General features: G+C 40.8%; 1 protein-coding gene across 10 annotated transcripts in view; it reads right to left on the reverse strand.

Annotated features, from left to right (window-relative positions):
- CIT (citron rho-interacting serine/threonine kinase) overlaps positions 1-16,099 on the reverse strand; it is a 68,644-nt gene that overhangs the window by 39,777 nt on the left and 12,768 nt on the right. For 6 of the 10 annotated variants that reach the window (XM_031057395.1, XM_031057394.1, XM_031057392.1 and 3 more), the window contains 7 exons: positions 14,677-14,857; positions 7,601-7,706; positions 6,584-6,727; positions 5,137-5,256; positions 1,459-1,629; positions 1,157-1,216; positions 554-607 (listed from right to left, as the gene is read on the reverse strand). In XM_031057395.1, coding sequence (XP_030913255.1) covers positions 554-607; positions 1,157-1,216; positions 1,459-1,629; positions 5,137-5,256; positions 6,584-6,727; positions 7,601-7,706; positions 14,677-14,857 — 836 coding nt within the window. The remainder of the gene's footprint in view (positions 1-553; positions 608-1,156; positions 1,217-1,458; positions 1,630-5,136; positions 5,257-6,583; positions 6,728-7,600; positions 7,707-14,676; positions 14,858-16,099) is intronic. The other 4 variants (XM_031057396.1, XM_031057393.1, XM_005421478.2 and 1 more) reach the window with 1 other exon arrangement.

The raw sequence follows: 16,099 nt of genomic DNA on the forward strand, positions 1-16,099 counted from the left end.
ACAGTGACACCTGAAGTGCCAGACTGACCATGACAGCAAATCTTAGATATTCTGCACCACTTTCAGCAGACATTGACAAGGTGTTTTAATTCTGTTGTGAAGCCCTATCATTCAACATTTTTGCTTTGAAGATCCTGTGAAGATCTGAACTGTCAAGTGATTAAAGCAGATTATACTGGGAGACTAAAGCAAGTCCAGCATGGGTTTTATTAGTGAGCAAAAAGCAGCTGAACCCTTCTTCAGAAGCAAGGGACCAGTGCAGTGTCCAGAGCATACCCAAACAGGCCTCATTTAGATGAGAATTTCTTTACACTACTCCAGTTCTGACTCAGCTTCATTTGTAAAAATAAACACTGTTGACATGTCTCAAGAGCCAAAAGCATATTGAGAGCACCAGTGATTTCAGATACCAGTTCCCACCCCCTTTTCCTTATCATCCCCCATGCTATGACTAATTCTATTTTTGAGGGTAAAACAAAGTGCATCCCTCCTCTTCATTAAGGTTTCACTGGGAAATCTTGTGAAAAACTCACTTTCACCACCCAGTCGTTACCTTTGTCAGCTTTTCCTGCAGCTCCTGGATTTTGGCTTGCTGCTCTGTATTGATCTATAGTTAGATAAAAAGATGGAGGGAAAGAAGCAAAACCAAAGAGGAGAAAATGCTCTTTGCTTATGATACCATATTTGTTTCAATTCACTTCCCAAAAATCTTGGTTTCCCCCTGTAATCCCAACACACCAAAACACCCCTTAGCAAATCCATTCCCATTTTGCTACCTTCCAGTTGATTGAATATTTTAGTTACCAAGAAGATTGTTCAGTGTGAGAACACTCAGAATTCTTTCTGTTTTTCACTTCCTCCTCTTTCTGAGTAAAGAAAACCCTGATGGAGCCCCAGCCTGACTCCAAACTCAGATGACACATAGCAGCCTGTCTTTGCCTGGCTTCTCAACACAATCCATTAAGAACAGGTTATCCAGAGACAGCTTTAGACCAAATAAGAGAGAACAGTGAATCACACCAAGATGTCTTAAAACATAAAATGAAAGGAGGTGGGGGCTGTGAGGCCATGCATGCCACTGAGTAGCCACAGTTTGGTTTCTGTGCAAAACATGAAAGACCCAGGAAGAAAAATCTAGAACACTAAAGTAACATACCTTTTCCAGTTTGGAATACAACTCTCCTGCCTCATTTTTTCCTTGATCTTTAACCTGTAACTTAAATATAAAACATATGAAAATCTCAGGAAAAGCTAGGCTTCTATCCAGTCATCACCTCATGCAATTTAAACACCAGTAGTTACACAAAGTAGAAATCCCATCATGAAAAACATGTTGTGTTAGTTGTAGGAACCACGCTAATCTTTGAAGGGCACACCCACAACTTGTGTGTGCATGTGTCAAGCAGCACTAGATATTCCAGCAAGCCTCAGCCCCCTCTCCCATGGAGCCTAAACTACCTTTTGCAGTTTGTTGTGGCACTCGGCAGCTTTACGTTTGAATTCCTCGGCTGCCAGGCGGGACTCCCTCAACTCCGACTCGTAGAGATCACTGCGCCTGCGAGCCGAGATCAGATCCTCCTCCAGCTGATTCATCATCAGCCTCATCTCTTCCACTTGAGCTTGGTATTCCTGTGGTTGGGGTGCAAGGGAAGAAGAAGGGGTTACAGTTTAGAGGCAACAGGGGAAATGCTTGCAGCAGCAGATTCCAGAATACTGACTGCAGGCAAGAGATGCACTTAAGAGTACATAGAAGAAAGGTAAAGTACAAAATAAAACAATAAAAACTAACTAAAATAACATCCATGGTGTTCTGGTTTGAGTCTTGTCACTTTCAACTCAATACCTCAAAATCAAAACACCGGCTTTTTGAGAGTGCAGGAACACATAAATACATCTACATACAAATGATAAAAATTACTTACATTTCTAATTTCTGAAACAGAAATGTGCCTTTGAGTTGATGTCTCTACTAAATGCCCAGATGCTCCCTCAAGATCTATTTTCTCAGGCTGATAACATGACAGTTATCACAGATCTGCACAGCTTGGGTAAAAGGAAAGAAGGAGAAGCAGAGGGGTAGCACACTGTGGCTTGCAGCCATCAGATTTCTCTTGACAGAGTTAAAAAGGATCACATTGCTTAGTATGGGAGACAACCTAAAATCAAATATTATCTTAAAAAAACTATCTAAAATTCACATTGCTCATGGAAGATATTTGCCTATACAGGCAGAAATAAAGATTCCCCATGTAGGAGACTACAAGACCAGGCATTTGGAAGTGGAATGTGGGAGAAGAAAAGAACATTTGAATTGACTATCTCAATGAGACTGGGAACTCAAACTGAGACTAGCTCAAGAGATTGTTTCACATATCTTCACTGGAAGAAAAGAATTTAATTATGTTTAGCATTTACTAAGTCCTGCAAGTATGCATTTCATAAAATTCCTCTAAAGCAAAAAAAAAACCTGAAAAAACACACCAAAAAGCCCTCTCCAAAATCAAAGTATTTTTTACGAAGCTGAGAACAAGTAGAAAACATGCACATCAAGAGTTAGGAACAAAGATTGTGAAGGACTGACAGTGGGGGAGTCTATCTTTCTTTCCATTTTAATATCTTACAGTATGCCTGACTACCCCCATATTCAGAAGAGTAACTGTCTCGTGACAGAATCAGGTTTGTCATCGCTCCCTCCAGACAGGCAGTGCCTTCAGCTCAATGAGAGACTGCTGAGCACTGACCCTGATGGCAGCCCCTCATCCTCCTGCATGGAGAGCTTATGCAGGTATTGAAAGAGGCCAGGCCTTTAGCAGGTTGCTTTACTGTCCCTTACAGGGAGCAAAGAATGGCTCCTTGGTTTGTAATCCCAAAACTGGTTCTCCACTTTGTAAGCCAGACAGGGATCTACTCTTTCCAGTTCATCTCCTATGCAAGGATAATCTTATTTTCTTGCTGGAAAAAAAATTAGAGCTTTTTTCCTAATAGCTAAGCATGTATTAACTCAAATATTCTTTTTATACAAATACATCTGTGAACAAAAAAGGCAGAATGGTTTGAAGGAATAAATGTTCTGCTCAGAAATCATAATTTGTTTAGACTTCCTAAAATACTGGCCTTTTATATCAGCGAACACTTGACCAAAGAATTAAAGGTATGACAATAGTTGCCACTGTTACAATGAGCATTTGGGAAGGGAGGAAAATGGGGAGGGAGAAAAGAAGAAAGAAGAGGAGATAATTAGTAATATTTCAGGTTTTCTTGTTTCATCACATTTGCAAGATTGTCTTTGAATAAGTCCCGAGATAGATCAGAGGAACAGGCCACAGCACCCAAGGCAACACAGAACAAACCTCTGGGATATGCATTGCTCAGAGTTCTAAAATACCAAGAGGTATTTAAGCACAGATTACTAGACAAGTTCAGGGCATGTATCTGAAGCAAATCACATCAGGGAACTACACAGACATGAGTGGGGCTTTAAAAAAAAATACAGATTCTGATTTGTTGCAAGTTTGTCTGTTAGTACAGTTCTTCATCAAATAACAACCAGAGCACAGGTTTAGTTAAAACAAAAAAAACAAAACAAAACAAAAACCAAACACACACCCCAAGCAAACAAAAAACCCCACAATCCCACCATGCTCTTCTATCCAAGTACCTGAGGTTAAGTTGAACCTACAGCCTTGCCCTGAAAATATCAAATGCCTAATTATTGGGTTTGGAAGATTCTGATTTGCTGTTGATTTGACTCATTCTCTCAAGCCTCAGATTTCCAACAGCAAAATTCTAAGGGGCTCTTCCAACTCCCAGTTCCCTCTGACTTAAAAGTCATGGTCCAAGTCTTTAATGGCCAAGATCCACCTGCTCACATGAATCAGCACAAATCTCTCAGCATTTTTGGTTGCAAGGTTCTTGCACAAGTGTTTCAGGGAGCTCAGAAGGCCACCACAGACATGAAAGTCTGCAGGACTCATTTCTTGAACTAAGCAGCCTCTTTATGTCATTGTGAATCTTCACAAGCCAAATTAAGAGATTCTGGGACAAAGTGTTTGATTAAAAATTACTTGCATTATGTTTCCTCTATTACATTTGTCTGTACTGCCTAACAATCTGTGGATATTTAAAATCATCACAAATGTTCCCCATTTCAGCATTTAAAGCAACTTTGCTAGCAAAGCACCAGAAGAGAGAGCAGGGAGCTTTAGATCCCTTGTATTACATAAAACAACCACCCAGAAGAATGCTGGGGAAGCCTGTGGAGGCCAGCTACATCCAGAGGGTTGGGTTTGCATTTCATTACTTTTTACATAAGAGCTACTCATGTCTGGAGAATTATTACCAAGGTTTCAGGGCTTCCTTGTCTCAGAGACTTTGAAATGAGTCAGTTAATGTTTGTAAAGTGCTTTGAAGATGAAAACCAACAGATAATTACAAAGAATTGTTTGACTGCTATAGCAAATTTCAGTTTCTTTTTCTCAATGCAGTATGTTGCTGTTAATTCATAAAAAAATGAATGGGTTCTCCCTTGCAATGGCCACATTTGTCACAATGTTTCCATTTAATGTTGACCTTTTTTTTCCTATGAGCAAATATGTGAATTAGTGAACTTTCAACATTCTTTGGGTGGAAAAGAAAATTATTAATTTCTACTTTGCAAACAGATCAAATAAGGAAAAAAAACCAGGCAATACACATTCTATTTTGAAATGCTATTAAGCATTTTAAATAGTAAGATAAAGAAGAAAAAATTTTTAAAAAAACCAACACAAAATTCAGGTTAGCTCAGCTCTCTCCCAGGTGAAGATTCATTAACTTGTGACATTTAAAATGGATAGGTCATTTCTAGTGCAGCATGTCACTAAAGCATTGGAAATTTCTCCTAAACTGATTGTATAGATGAAGTACTTTCAGGACTAGGAAAAGAAAAAGGTGAAGTCTGGAGTTTGTGCTTACTTGCAAAATACACAAGTGGAGTTTTGTAGCTTCCTGAATTGTTCAGGAACCCCTGTGAAATCACACAGCTTGGGAGTTATCACAGCCTATCAACACCGAGCGCAATCCTGGCACCAGAGCTAGAATGTGCCAAGAATGCCTATTTGTGGGCAGCCACTCTGCTCCCCAAAGAAGCAGGAATACCTGTTCTTTGATCTCTTGCAGTTTTCGGCTTTGCTCTCTGATATCATGAAGTAGCTGCAGTGCCTTATCATCTTCCTGAGACACCTCCATCCGTGCCTGCTCCAGGCTGCGCTTTAAGCTCTGCAGAAAGCAAAATGTTCAATACATAGGCTTTGGTTTCTCAAATGGTTGTATAATGAAGATCTTCAGTTACAGAAATGCCTCCTTGACTGCAGTGAGGCATCAGAAAAATGGAGGCACCAATGATGGAATCCTAATGAAATTCATGGCCAGTGCTGCTCCTATCTGAACAGAAGCAGCCCATTTTACAAACACTGTTTACTCAACTTAAATCTTCGTTCAAATCTCCACTTCCTCACATCAGGTTTAGAGACAAAAACCAAACACAGATCACAAAAGGCATCCATTATTGACAGCATTTATCTATATTTTATCCAGCACTATTAATTCACAACCTAGATACAATCCTTCAACTTCATGTTACTTACATTTTTCTTGTTGCTGTTAAGTGAGTCAAATGCTTTAATCATTGTTAAATTTCTGTAAGGAACAGAAGAGCTGAGTGTATCTCACCACATGCCTTACCTCCACATTTGGAGTCACCAGTGGAGTGGTGCTCCTATTAACTGAGTGTTATTCATCAACAGGAAGATACAAACTGAATTTTCTTTCTTTGCCTAGTAGCATTCAGTATAGGAAAATAACTTGGCCCCATTTTAAGATGTCCTTCCCAACAAACCAAGACATCAGAAATGGTTTTCAATTCTCTGGAACAGAGTATTAGCTGCATTTTTGCTCTTGGTACAAGAGAGGAAACATAATTGTGTATCTAACTGAAAATACAGAGACTATCAACTAGAATAAAAATATCCTCACTGGAATATTGCCAGTGACAACTGGGCAGACATTCCAGCTCTCATGAAAAATGATCTTTGAAGACATGGCTTTACAGCCTCATTTTTATATTCTACCTGAAAAATAGCACCTGCCCTAGATCTTCCCTGACACTGTGCTGGGGAACAGGATGGGTCTGAACTCAGGACACCACAGATGGAGGCAACACCACTGCTTCCTAATCCTATTTGTTCCTGAAGATTTCTGTCTAGGCACTGATTAGGCCCCATCCTCTTCCAGCTAAGAAACCTTCAAGAAGCACAAACCAGGCATGTTCTAGCACAGCCAGTAAGACAAACATCACAAAGAGTTTCAGCAAGACCAGGACAGTAGTCACTCCTGCATGATCTAAACACATGACCATGAAACAACATCTGAATAAAACTACCAATCAAGCTTGTGCAAACACTTCAGGGCTCCAGGCTCAACATATATCCTCTCATATAGGATTTTCTCTCCATCAAGTACCCCACTGAAAGCATGATGGAAGAGAAAGACAAAGACCACCAGATTTCAGGCCTTCAGAGCTGAAAGGACTGGTGTAAGGGCTCACACTGCATTCTGTGATATAGGTGGCCAGGTCCTGCTCCAGGAGGGATCGCTGGGTCTCAGAGGCTTTCAGTTCCACCTCCTTTTGGCTAAGTACAGCCTCCACCTCTGACACTCTCCGGTGCAACCGCGTCATTTCCTGCTCCATCTGCAATAAATATCAAGAGGTTATAAAGGGGGGCTTCAAAAGCTTTGTTAACTGCTACTTTCAGAGCTCTCTTTGTAAGGAATTTGTCTCCAAGAGACTTCTAGCTATGTTTCTCCAAATGGTGTTTAAATTCCGATACCATTGTCTCTGCTCCAGGAATGCACAGTTCTTCTTAAGGACAAAGTAGTAAGTCTAAGTCACCCCATTCATTCAAGCTGCTTGTTCATATTCAGTCATTCTTCGAACCCCAGTTAGCAAAGAAGACACAATCATTTTTCACCTGACTTGCAGAGATGGGTCACTTTAACCTTATCCCAAATCCATGCTGGACCAGAAGATGGTTTCCCCCCATCTCCTTGTCAGGAGTAAATGGTCAAATCCAGAACCGAGCAGGGAGAAAAGTAATGGAACTCTCATAAAAGTCTCAAAACAAGCAGTAAGTGTTAAAAGACTCCACCAGGTTCCCTTTATTGGAGCACAGCAACTGTTACAAGACGTTCACCATAAAGCAGTGACGTGACAACAGTTATATAAGCAGGAGCTGATGAGTGAGGAAGAGCCCTCAGAACAGTACTGCTGTAATGTGTGTCTGATGAAGAGGCAGGGCCTGCAGGAAGCAGCAGTCGTCTGTTGCACGCTGACAAAAGCACTGTTTAAAATCCAGAGCCGCTTCTTGTTAAGTTAAAAGTATCTACAGCAACAGCATGGCCTAAATTCATCTCCCTTTGTACTGGACAGGAAGCCACCTCTCTGAAGGAAAAGCACTTTGCCCACCACGAGTCTGGATGATCAGCAGCATCTGACAGATCCCTGGACATACAGTGGTTGCAGATTCCTGGAGCAATGGGTGTGGCCAATCGCATGAATAAATACCTTGTGACACTTGTCCTGGGCGTCTTGGAGCTCTTTGCTCTTGAGAAGAAGTGTCTTTTCCATGGAGCTGACCTTGGCTGGTGAATCCACACTTGAAAAAACAGATCTAAAAGAGTAAAGCCAAACAGCACATGAATATGGGCAAAAGGTACAGAAATCTGATTTATGCAGCCTCTGTAAAGTCATTGGGTACTTACTTATTCCAGGATAAAAGAAATGTGATTGTGCAGCAATCACAGCCTAACAGCCATCATTGCAGATCAAAGGTACCATAAAAGCTAATGACAGTACATCATTATTAAATAATCCACGTGTACTTCTAGTTACAATATTAATATTTTCCATCGGTGGCTGTGTCAGAGTGCAAAACAATAAATCACAGCAGCAGTTTTGCATGATTTGTAGGGATTTATAGGTGCAACAAAAACAAGAGCATAAAGTCAACATAACCATTTGGAAAGATAACAAATTTTCAGAGAAATGCTTTTTATTTGGTACTTCATTTTTAAACAGGTTTTTAAATTATCATCAAAGTATAAAAGCCCTACAAACTTCACCATGTCATAATCTGCACCACAGGAAGAAGAATTTAATATCCTTAGTTACATTCTGTGAATCAAAATTGAAACTTCCCTAACCCAATTCATATGATCCCTACAAACCCAATCAATATCAATATGATTAGTCACACTGCAGAACTTCAGAGTTCCACTTACAAGTAATTTTTTTTCCTGAGACACAACTGTACTGTTCAAAACAATTTGACTCCAGAAGCCAGGGGAAAATATTTACTTGTTCTTAAGCTTTCTGTCTAATTGGAACTCAGCATTTAAGAAGTTTACCATTGCTGTTAGTCTAAATTTATTTTAGAAGAGGATAGGAAGCCACCTGATGTTTAGGAGCATATTTTTAGTGCTTTGCAAAGTCCTAAATATGCAATCTGCAACCAAAAAATTAAGTACACACATCAAAACACAATTTTAAAAATCACATTCTCCCTTGCATAAAATGATTCAGACTAGAGACTGGAGCAGTTAATGATGGAAGCAGTGTTAACTGATAGATGAAAAAGCAGCAGTACAATGAAGGTGCTAATAAAAGATCACACAGGCTGCCCACACGTTGCTTTCTGCTTCTCCTGGCCACAGTTTGGTGTGCAGCCAGTTATCCCCACGGAGAGAAAGGAGCTTTGAGCAGCTCTCTGCATAGAGCCAGACACCCACACACAGCAGCACAGGCTCCTCTCAACACCAAGGAAAGTTTCATTCCATCACCACCATTTTCTGAGAAAAATCTACTCCTTAATCCAACTGGATATGCAGCAGAGGCACAGAAAGATATACATGGATTTTTACAAAAATGCAGCAACATTTCTGGATCAAACAGATCTTCAGCACCACCACCTCGAGCAGTGATTAGGAAAGACTGTTTTAATATCAGCAAACAAACAGCAAAATTCACCAATGCTGCCTTGAAAGGTCAGGTATTAATATATCTCTTAAGAAACCTGATATGGAAAAACTTAGAAGAAAGAATCCTGCATGTCAATGATAGAGACATGATCAGGACTTACTAAAAAAAAAGTTTAAAATTAACGCTTTTATACAGCATTCCTTTAGCCCTGGTCCAATCAATCTGATCCGTCAAATTACCATATTTAAAAATCAATTTATAAAGCGTGTCTATACTCCTACAGAGAAAAAGCAACCATCTGAGAAAGATGCATATTAAATCCCATAACAGCTGGGTGTACAAACAAGGCTAAAAATGAATAGTTGAGAAAAGCAGTCTAAAAATACAAATTAAAGCTCACATTAGCTAAAAAAGACACTAAGGAATCTGCTTTCAAATGTTAATCAAATATATGTAAATATCTGCAAATATGTACTGAGACAAATCTGAAAATCTTCTTTTAATAAAAATTTAGTTTTACAGGTCTGAACTGTATTGGCTAAAGCAATCTTTTTTTTAAATTATAGTTTCAACCTTAATCATCACTTTTTTACTTCCATTCTTTTCAGATCTCAGGCATTACCTAAGAAAACTCCAGCCAGTTCTCACAGAGCTGGTTTTATTTGCATCTCCTATTCCACCTCCCCAAAGGAGCTAATTTTATTTGTCATTTTTGCTTGTTTATTTTATTTGCTATTAAAAGAATCAGAGCCTAATATTACAGGCACCATTTTGCATTTCAAAAACTTCTCATGGTGAGCCAGCTGAAAGCATCCCCAGGCACTGCAAGACAGGCAGGAACAGGAGGGATTCAGGGAAGGAAATGTGGAGTTCTGCAAAAGGTTCAGCCAGGTGGGATGGGATGGGACAGGGCACAGGAGACTGCCCAAGTTTGGATTTCATGAGGTGACTGCAGAGGGAGCTGCTCCTCAGGGCTGGTGTTGGCTTTGTAACAGGAGAGAAAGCTGCAGACACAACCCCAATCCTTCTTCCCCATCCCTGTCCAAAGTGAGGAAGAAACTCCTTAAAAATATATGTGCTGGTGACACGGTGATTTTCCTGCCATGGAAACAGTACATCTTATCCCCAAGGGAAGCGGATCTCAGTTAGCACTGGACACAGTTTTTAGGAGACATGCTCTCCCAGTAATTCTTTCCTGTGTACAAATTGTATTAGAACAACTTCCTGAACATCCATACAACCTTCAAAGTATCAGAAAGGGGCAGACAGAGGAAATCAAGAGAAATGGAATACTGGCTAATCTAATTAGCCTTGTCATGGTGATAGAAGCTCTCAACAGAGCATGACAAGGTGGAAAATACCCACATTTCTGGGGCACTTATATTCTTCCTCTGTCAGCATCATTGCAGAAATTAAACACATACAATCCAACATCAAAAGCCATGATGCAAAGCTATCATTCAGGATGGGACCATCTCAGAGTATTTCATTTAATTAACTGCTACATCTGGATCAATTCTCTTAGCACAACAGAGCAGTTTCTGCTGTTTCCTCTCAAGTGTGAAAAAAATTATTAACAAAAGGTAACCAGCTCCATCAACAAAAAAATTGCAATAAAAGATTAAAAAAACCCAAATCTAAGTCTAGAGTACCAAGCTCTCCTAGCACTGGCTGTGCCAATTTACTTTCCAGAGAAGCAGTGCCTGCATGACTAAAACCCAAGTTAACTTAGAGCTGACTAGTGATTTCACAGCTAGATCAGCAGCAGCCTCAACCAGCAGAATGAGCAGAATTGGGGCTGCTTCTGTAAAAGCTCCTCCAGTCCTAACGTGGCTGAGATGAAGAAGAAAAAAGCACTGCTATGGGAAAAGCTCCAAGCTGATTCTTGGTGTCCAACTTGTACCTTGCACATCCCATCTCACCTTGTAACTTCCTGTGTCCTTTTCTGCCACTGTCCTAAACCCCCAACTCACCTGTGATTCCTTCTCACAAGGATTGGCACCATCTGTCCTAATCCTGGCCCCCACACAACATGCTGATAATCTCATCCCCCATCCCTCATGCTCTATTCTTTTTAGCATTATACTCATCTGTACCTTCCACCCCCTCGTAAATGCTTGCTCAGGCCTAAAAAAAACCAACCAAAAACAAACAGTGATACCATCAATCTGTGAATAGAGCTTGCTGAAGCAAAGCATATTTTTGGTATGCTCATCCTGTGCTTCCTCTTTCATCTATCTTTGGTGAAAGAGCTTACCAGAACCCAACAAACTGTTGGAAGAAATCAGTAGAAATCCTTCTTTTTGGAGGAATGGCCCATTTTAACTCAGTATTTTATAATGACAGTCACGAATCCATACCAAATTTTTAAATTAAAAAAACATCAACCCCAGTAACCCAAAAAAACCACAGAAAACAAAACCCCAGAAATCTTGAGAAATACCACTTCTTAGGACTTTAGAAAGAGAACATAGGCAGGCAAAATTTTGAATAATAAACTATTTTTTAATTAGGCACTTATTTTTTATTAGGTATTTTGATGTACTTTATTTGGTATTTATTTTTATCACGCACTAATTTTATTAGGTATTTCTTTTTATTAGGCAGTTTGGTATATTTGGTTAGCTCTGGATTTATAACATATTTATCTTATGTTTTCTGCTAGTCACCTGCAAAAGACAAGAACAATTTTCTTCCACCACTTGATGCATATTTTTGGCAGCTAAGGGTTTCTGTCACTTGTTCTAAGCACTGGAGATCAGCCATGGTTAGGGACAGGAAGTAAGGTGGGGCTGGCTTTTAATGGAATTAAACTCTTGGTTGTCTCTTATCTTGTCACAGTCACACGCTTGCAGCCAAACCAGCAGCCAGATTTGCAGCCAGACAGGCTTTTCTCCCCCACATCCAGAATTCAGAGGCCATGATGAGAGAAGGAGTTGGCTGGTCCTTGATTGCAGCCTCAGCCCAGCTCTCCTAAGAGCAGATTTAACTGAAACACTTTGCTAGTACAGGAGCCCACAACTTAAACAATGCCCTTGATTTCTCCTGATTGCTTCCTATGAGACATTTTTGCTGTGTCTTTTGCATTTTTGATAAATCTCACATTTGTTAGAGGGACACAAATTCTTCTCAAATCTCATGGTGTGGGGCAGCAGACATAGCACTGTAATCCAATGGACCCTTCTAAACCACACACCAACCATGTCATTTCTGGCAACAGGTCTAAGTGACTAAAAGAAAGAAAACCCTTCTAGCCCAAAGTCATTGGGAGAGTGGAAAAGAGAACTTCTGTTATCCTTCTTCTGTCCTTTTTGTAGCTGTCTTTTCTCTGAAGTATTTAAAACACCCAAACACCCAGCTACTTCCTGTCCAGTGGACAAGGGCAAGAGCGTAACCCTGACAGCCCCCAGATTCAAACTGCTGAAAGTTTCAAGGACCTCGTCACCGGCACTCTGCAGTTGCCTGGCCTTACAGTAAGCAGCACTAGAGGGTTCGTGCTGCAGACAGGAAAATAGATCTGCATCACTTAGCAACCATAAGGATAGACTTTCACAGGAAAAGGTTTTTTTAAAAAAATTCTGGACTGATAAACTTCATGACTTAGGACCTTCCAGAGAAGGCATCCCAAGATTCACAACAGATTAGTCCCCTCCACACTTTACTGTTCATCATCTAAGAATTTGATTTTCAAGGCAGTGCAGACAAACAGTACTCTATTTCCTCAAGTAAAACACACACCAGACAATATTTTATAAGTAAGAAGTTATCTTTGTGACCCATTTGCAGTGGTATTGAGAATAAACTAATCACTGCAATATTTAAATAAGGTATTTTAAAGTCTCCATAAGGGCTTTGCCATACTTTAATCACCTTCTTAGGACAAAAGGCAAATATTTACTGCTAAATATAAGTGCATTTATCGAGATCTCACTCAAGAAAAAGAAACTATTAATATTTAGGAGAATATTAAATATAAGATGACTTTCTGTTCCAGTTTAAGAAAAAACAGGCCACACCAAACAGAAATTTTATTTCAGTCAAAATTTCTGCAGAGGACACTAATCTCTATATTCATTTGCTATACCTCTTCTCACCTATTCCCAAAATTCAAATGTAACTTCCATACGCATTTTTGATAGCAGCTCCACAGAGAAAGCCCCTCAGTCCATCTGCTCCAGCTCTCTCAGCCTCCAGCACAGTTACACCACTGTTCTGAGACTTCACCCCATTCTCCTCTTCAGTTCTAGTCCTGGGCCCAATTACATACATGTTTTTACCACACATATATGGTCACTGTTGAGGCTTTTCTGACTGTCACCTGAATGGCCACACAGACCTGGTACATGGATTGCAGTTCTCCAGGCAGACAAGAGAACAGCCTAAGTTATCTCACTCCTAAATTAAGACAGATTTTTAGCTCCAGGTATCTACAGATCTAGCATTCCATCCTGCTGACAATATTAGATCATTTTACCAAAAGAACACTTTCTGAGGTTTTAGATCCTCTCCCTTCCTTCCTCTTTTGCCATAAAAGCAACTCTGCTGAGGAGGGGAAGGCAAAGATTCCCTTTTTATTTCTGGCATAACCATCATATAACCTTGATTCACGGTGTGAGCAAGATCAAAGATGTCAACAGTATCACCAAATTCGGTGACAAGCTTACTGCAGAGCAACTACCACCAATATGACATAAAATGAAACTCAATTAAGACAGATTGACAATGAAGTCCCAGAAGGGAGCAAACCAGCAGCAGGGAATGAGGGTTGACATGATAACACAGTGCATTGAGTCACTAACCCAGCCAAAGCCGCTGCGTTCCTGAGAGGCCTCCTGGTCCTGAGCTAAGGACTTCCCAACTTAACACACTGCACTAATACTTTTTCAATAGCTCTGTCACCAAAAACCAACCACCCACCACATCAAATGGTTTATATCACGCTACTTATATTCTTCTTTTTCTCTGACTCCATTCTCTTGGAAATCATGTTTTCTTTCCATTGAAAACCATTTCTCTGAGGTCTTTACATCCCTCCACACACATGGCCACGGCATATTTGATCTGAATCTCCAGTCTCTGAGCATACACCACAGCCATGTCCAGTCCTCCTATTTAACTTGACCCAGCAGCACAGAGCCAGCTGCCATGCAGCTCCTTCCCTTGCTCACTGACCCATCATTGCACATTCCCAGGTTAGTGGAGCTCCTTTTCCATGGATCACTGATTCAGCCTTACACATTCCCAGCACTTGGTGCTCACTCTGTGACCCAATAAAATAACACCATCCCCTTTTTCCATCTCTGAACTCCTCAGTATTCTCCTCCTTGCAGGGATCTGCAGTACCAGAAATGCAATCACCTACTGCTCCCTGCTTAACAGCAACAACTAATGCAAACTATTTGAACTACAATTTTAATAATAGCTGGTTTAGAATGAATCTTTCCATCCCATTTCCTCCCTCTCATCCCAGAAATAATCAGAGAACAGTAGGACATGCACAAGACACACCAGCAACAGATAAAGCCCGAATCTGGCAGCTTCCCTACAGCAGAGTACAGGTCAGTTAAAACAGCTTTCCCTCTCACACACACACCATCCTCTCTGCAACAAACCTACCCATTTTTCCAGCAGTCCTATCCACCTGAGCAATAATTTCTACTTACTCTGGTCTGAGTATCCCCAAAGCCTTGATGAATGAAAACCCCACAAACGGCAAATCTTCCCCCGAGAATCCTGCTGGGTTCAACTGGCGCGTAGAGGATAAAACCCGCGAATTCTTCTCTGGTTCATCAAAATTTGAGGTGTCATCATCAGACTTGAGAGTAGGAACGAAGGGGGGAGGAGCTGGTGGAAAAAAAGCAAGAAGAAAAGATAAAATTCAGCTACAGTTCACTCTGCAACAGTCCCACTCATTCAGTGCTTGCAATGGCACTGCAGCTCCTGCTTTTAATCTTGCTAACACAAGCAGACTGAGCTGCTGCTCTCAAAGCGTATTACAGCAACAAGAGATTAACCCCTGAGCTGCCAACATGGCTACCACTCTGCAGGCACAGCATCTCCCACACTGATCAAACTAGGATTTAGCTTGGGCATTGGAGATTCTGGGGTTTGAGCTTTTTTCAGGTGAGGATATTGGGTTTTTTAACACATAAATAATAAAATCAAAGCACCAGGCTAAGAAAATCATTACTGTAATATAGCCAGAAGCCTGTCAATTCTGATTCATCTTGAAAAGGAAAATGTCTCCAACCTGTCCAATTAGTGACACTACCTGAGAAAGAAGCCTGATCCTGTGCTAGTCAGCTAAGGGATATATCTTACCCTTTAACACTAACAAGAATCTTCCCAGCATGGGTTTCTAATAAACAGCAAACTGGTCTTTCTCCTAGAAGGTTCTAATAAACTATAGCTACTAAAAGCTCAGTGGTCTTTAGGAAAAGAAGATTGATTTCATTTCTCTAAAAGAGCTTGCTTAAGATCTGGAACTCTTGCCGGGACACCACTGCAGTCTGGCTCTGATACAATCAGCTCTGAAGAGAGGTATAAATAGCAGGAATTACAATGTATTTCTTAATATAATTTCTAAATTGGTACCACTTAACTTGCTAAGCAGTTGTCTAATTTCAGATGATTTTCTCGTGCTTGCTTCAGTTTAATTAACCTAAGGAACAAAAGGACAAGTTCTTCTCGGTGCTGTGCAGCACCCGAGCTACCTGCTGGCTTGGCTACGTGTGGGAAAGGAATGAATGCAGAAGCCCTGCTGTGCAATCCCTACCTCATTAAATCACATTTCCTAACATTTATTTATTTAATTTCATCACTCGGGTCCCCTCTCACTGCAACTCTGAGCTCAGCAAAGGGGAGACAGCTCCTCTGCCAGCAGCTAGAACGGCCCATTGTCATCAGCTGATGGAAGTGGAGTGTGCTAAAACCGTTACCATGGATCCAGTATGGATCTCCCGTAGCTGAAGGGCTGATGAGGATTGAAGGACTGGGAACAAACATTCCAACCCCTGCAGTGCAGGCTCCCTGCTCCCGAGCCGGCGTTAACCCTACCTGCCTGCGGCATGACAGCCGCTGCTGCCC

Source organism: Geospiza fortis, unplaced genomic scaffold, assembly GCF_000277835.1.
Source record: "Geospiza fortis unplaced genomic scaffold, GeoFor_1.0 scaffold408, whole genome shotgun sequence".
NCBI classification, from domain to species: Eukaryota; Metazoa; Chordata; class Aves; order Passeriformes; family Thraupidae; genus Geospiza; species Geospiza fortis.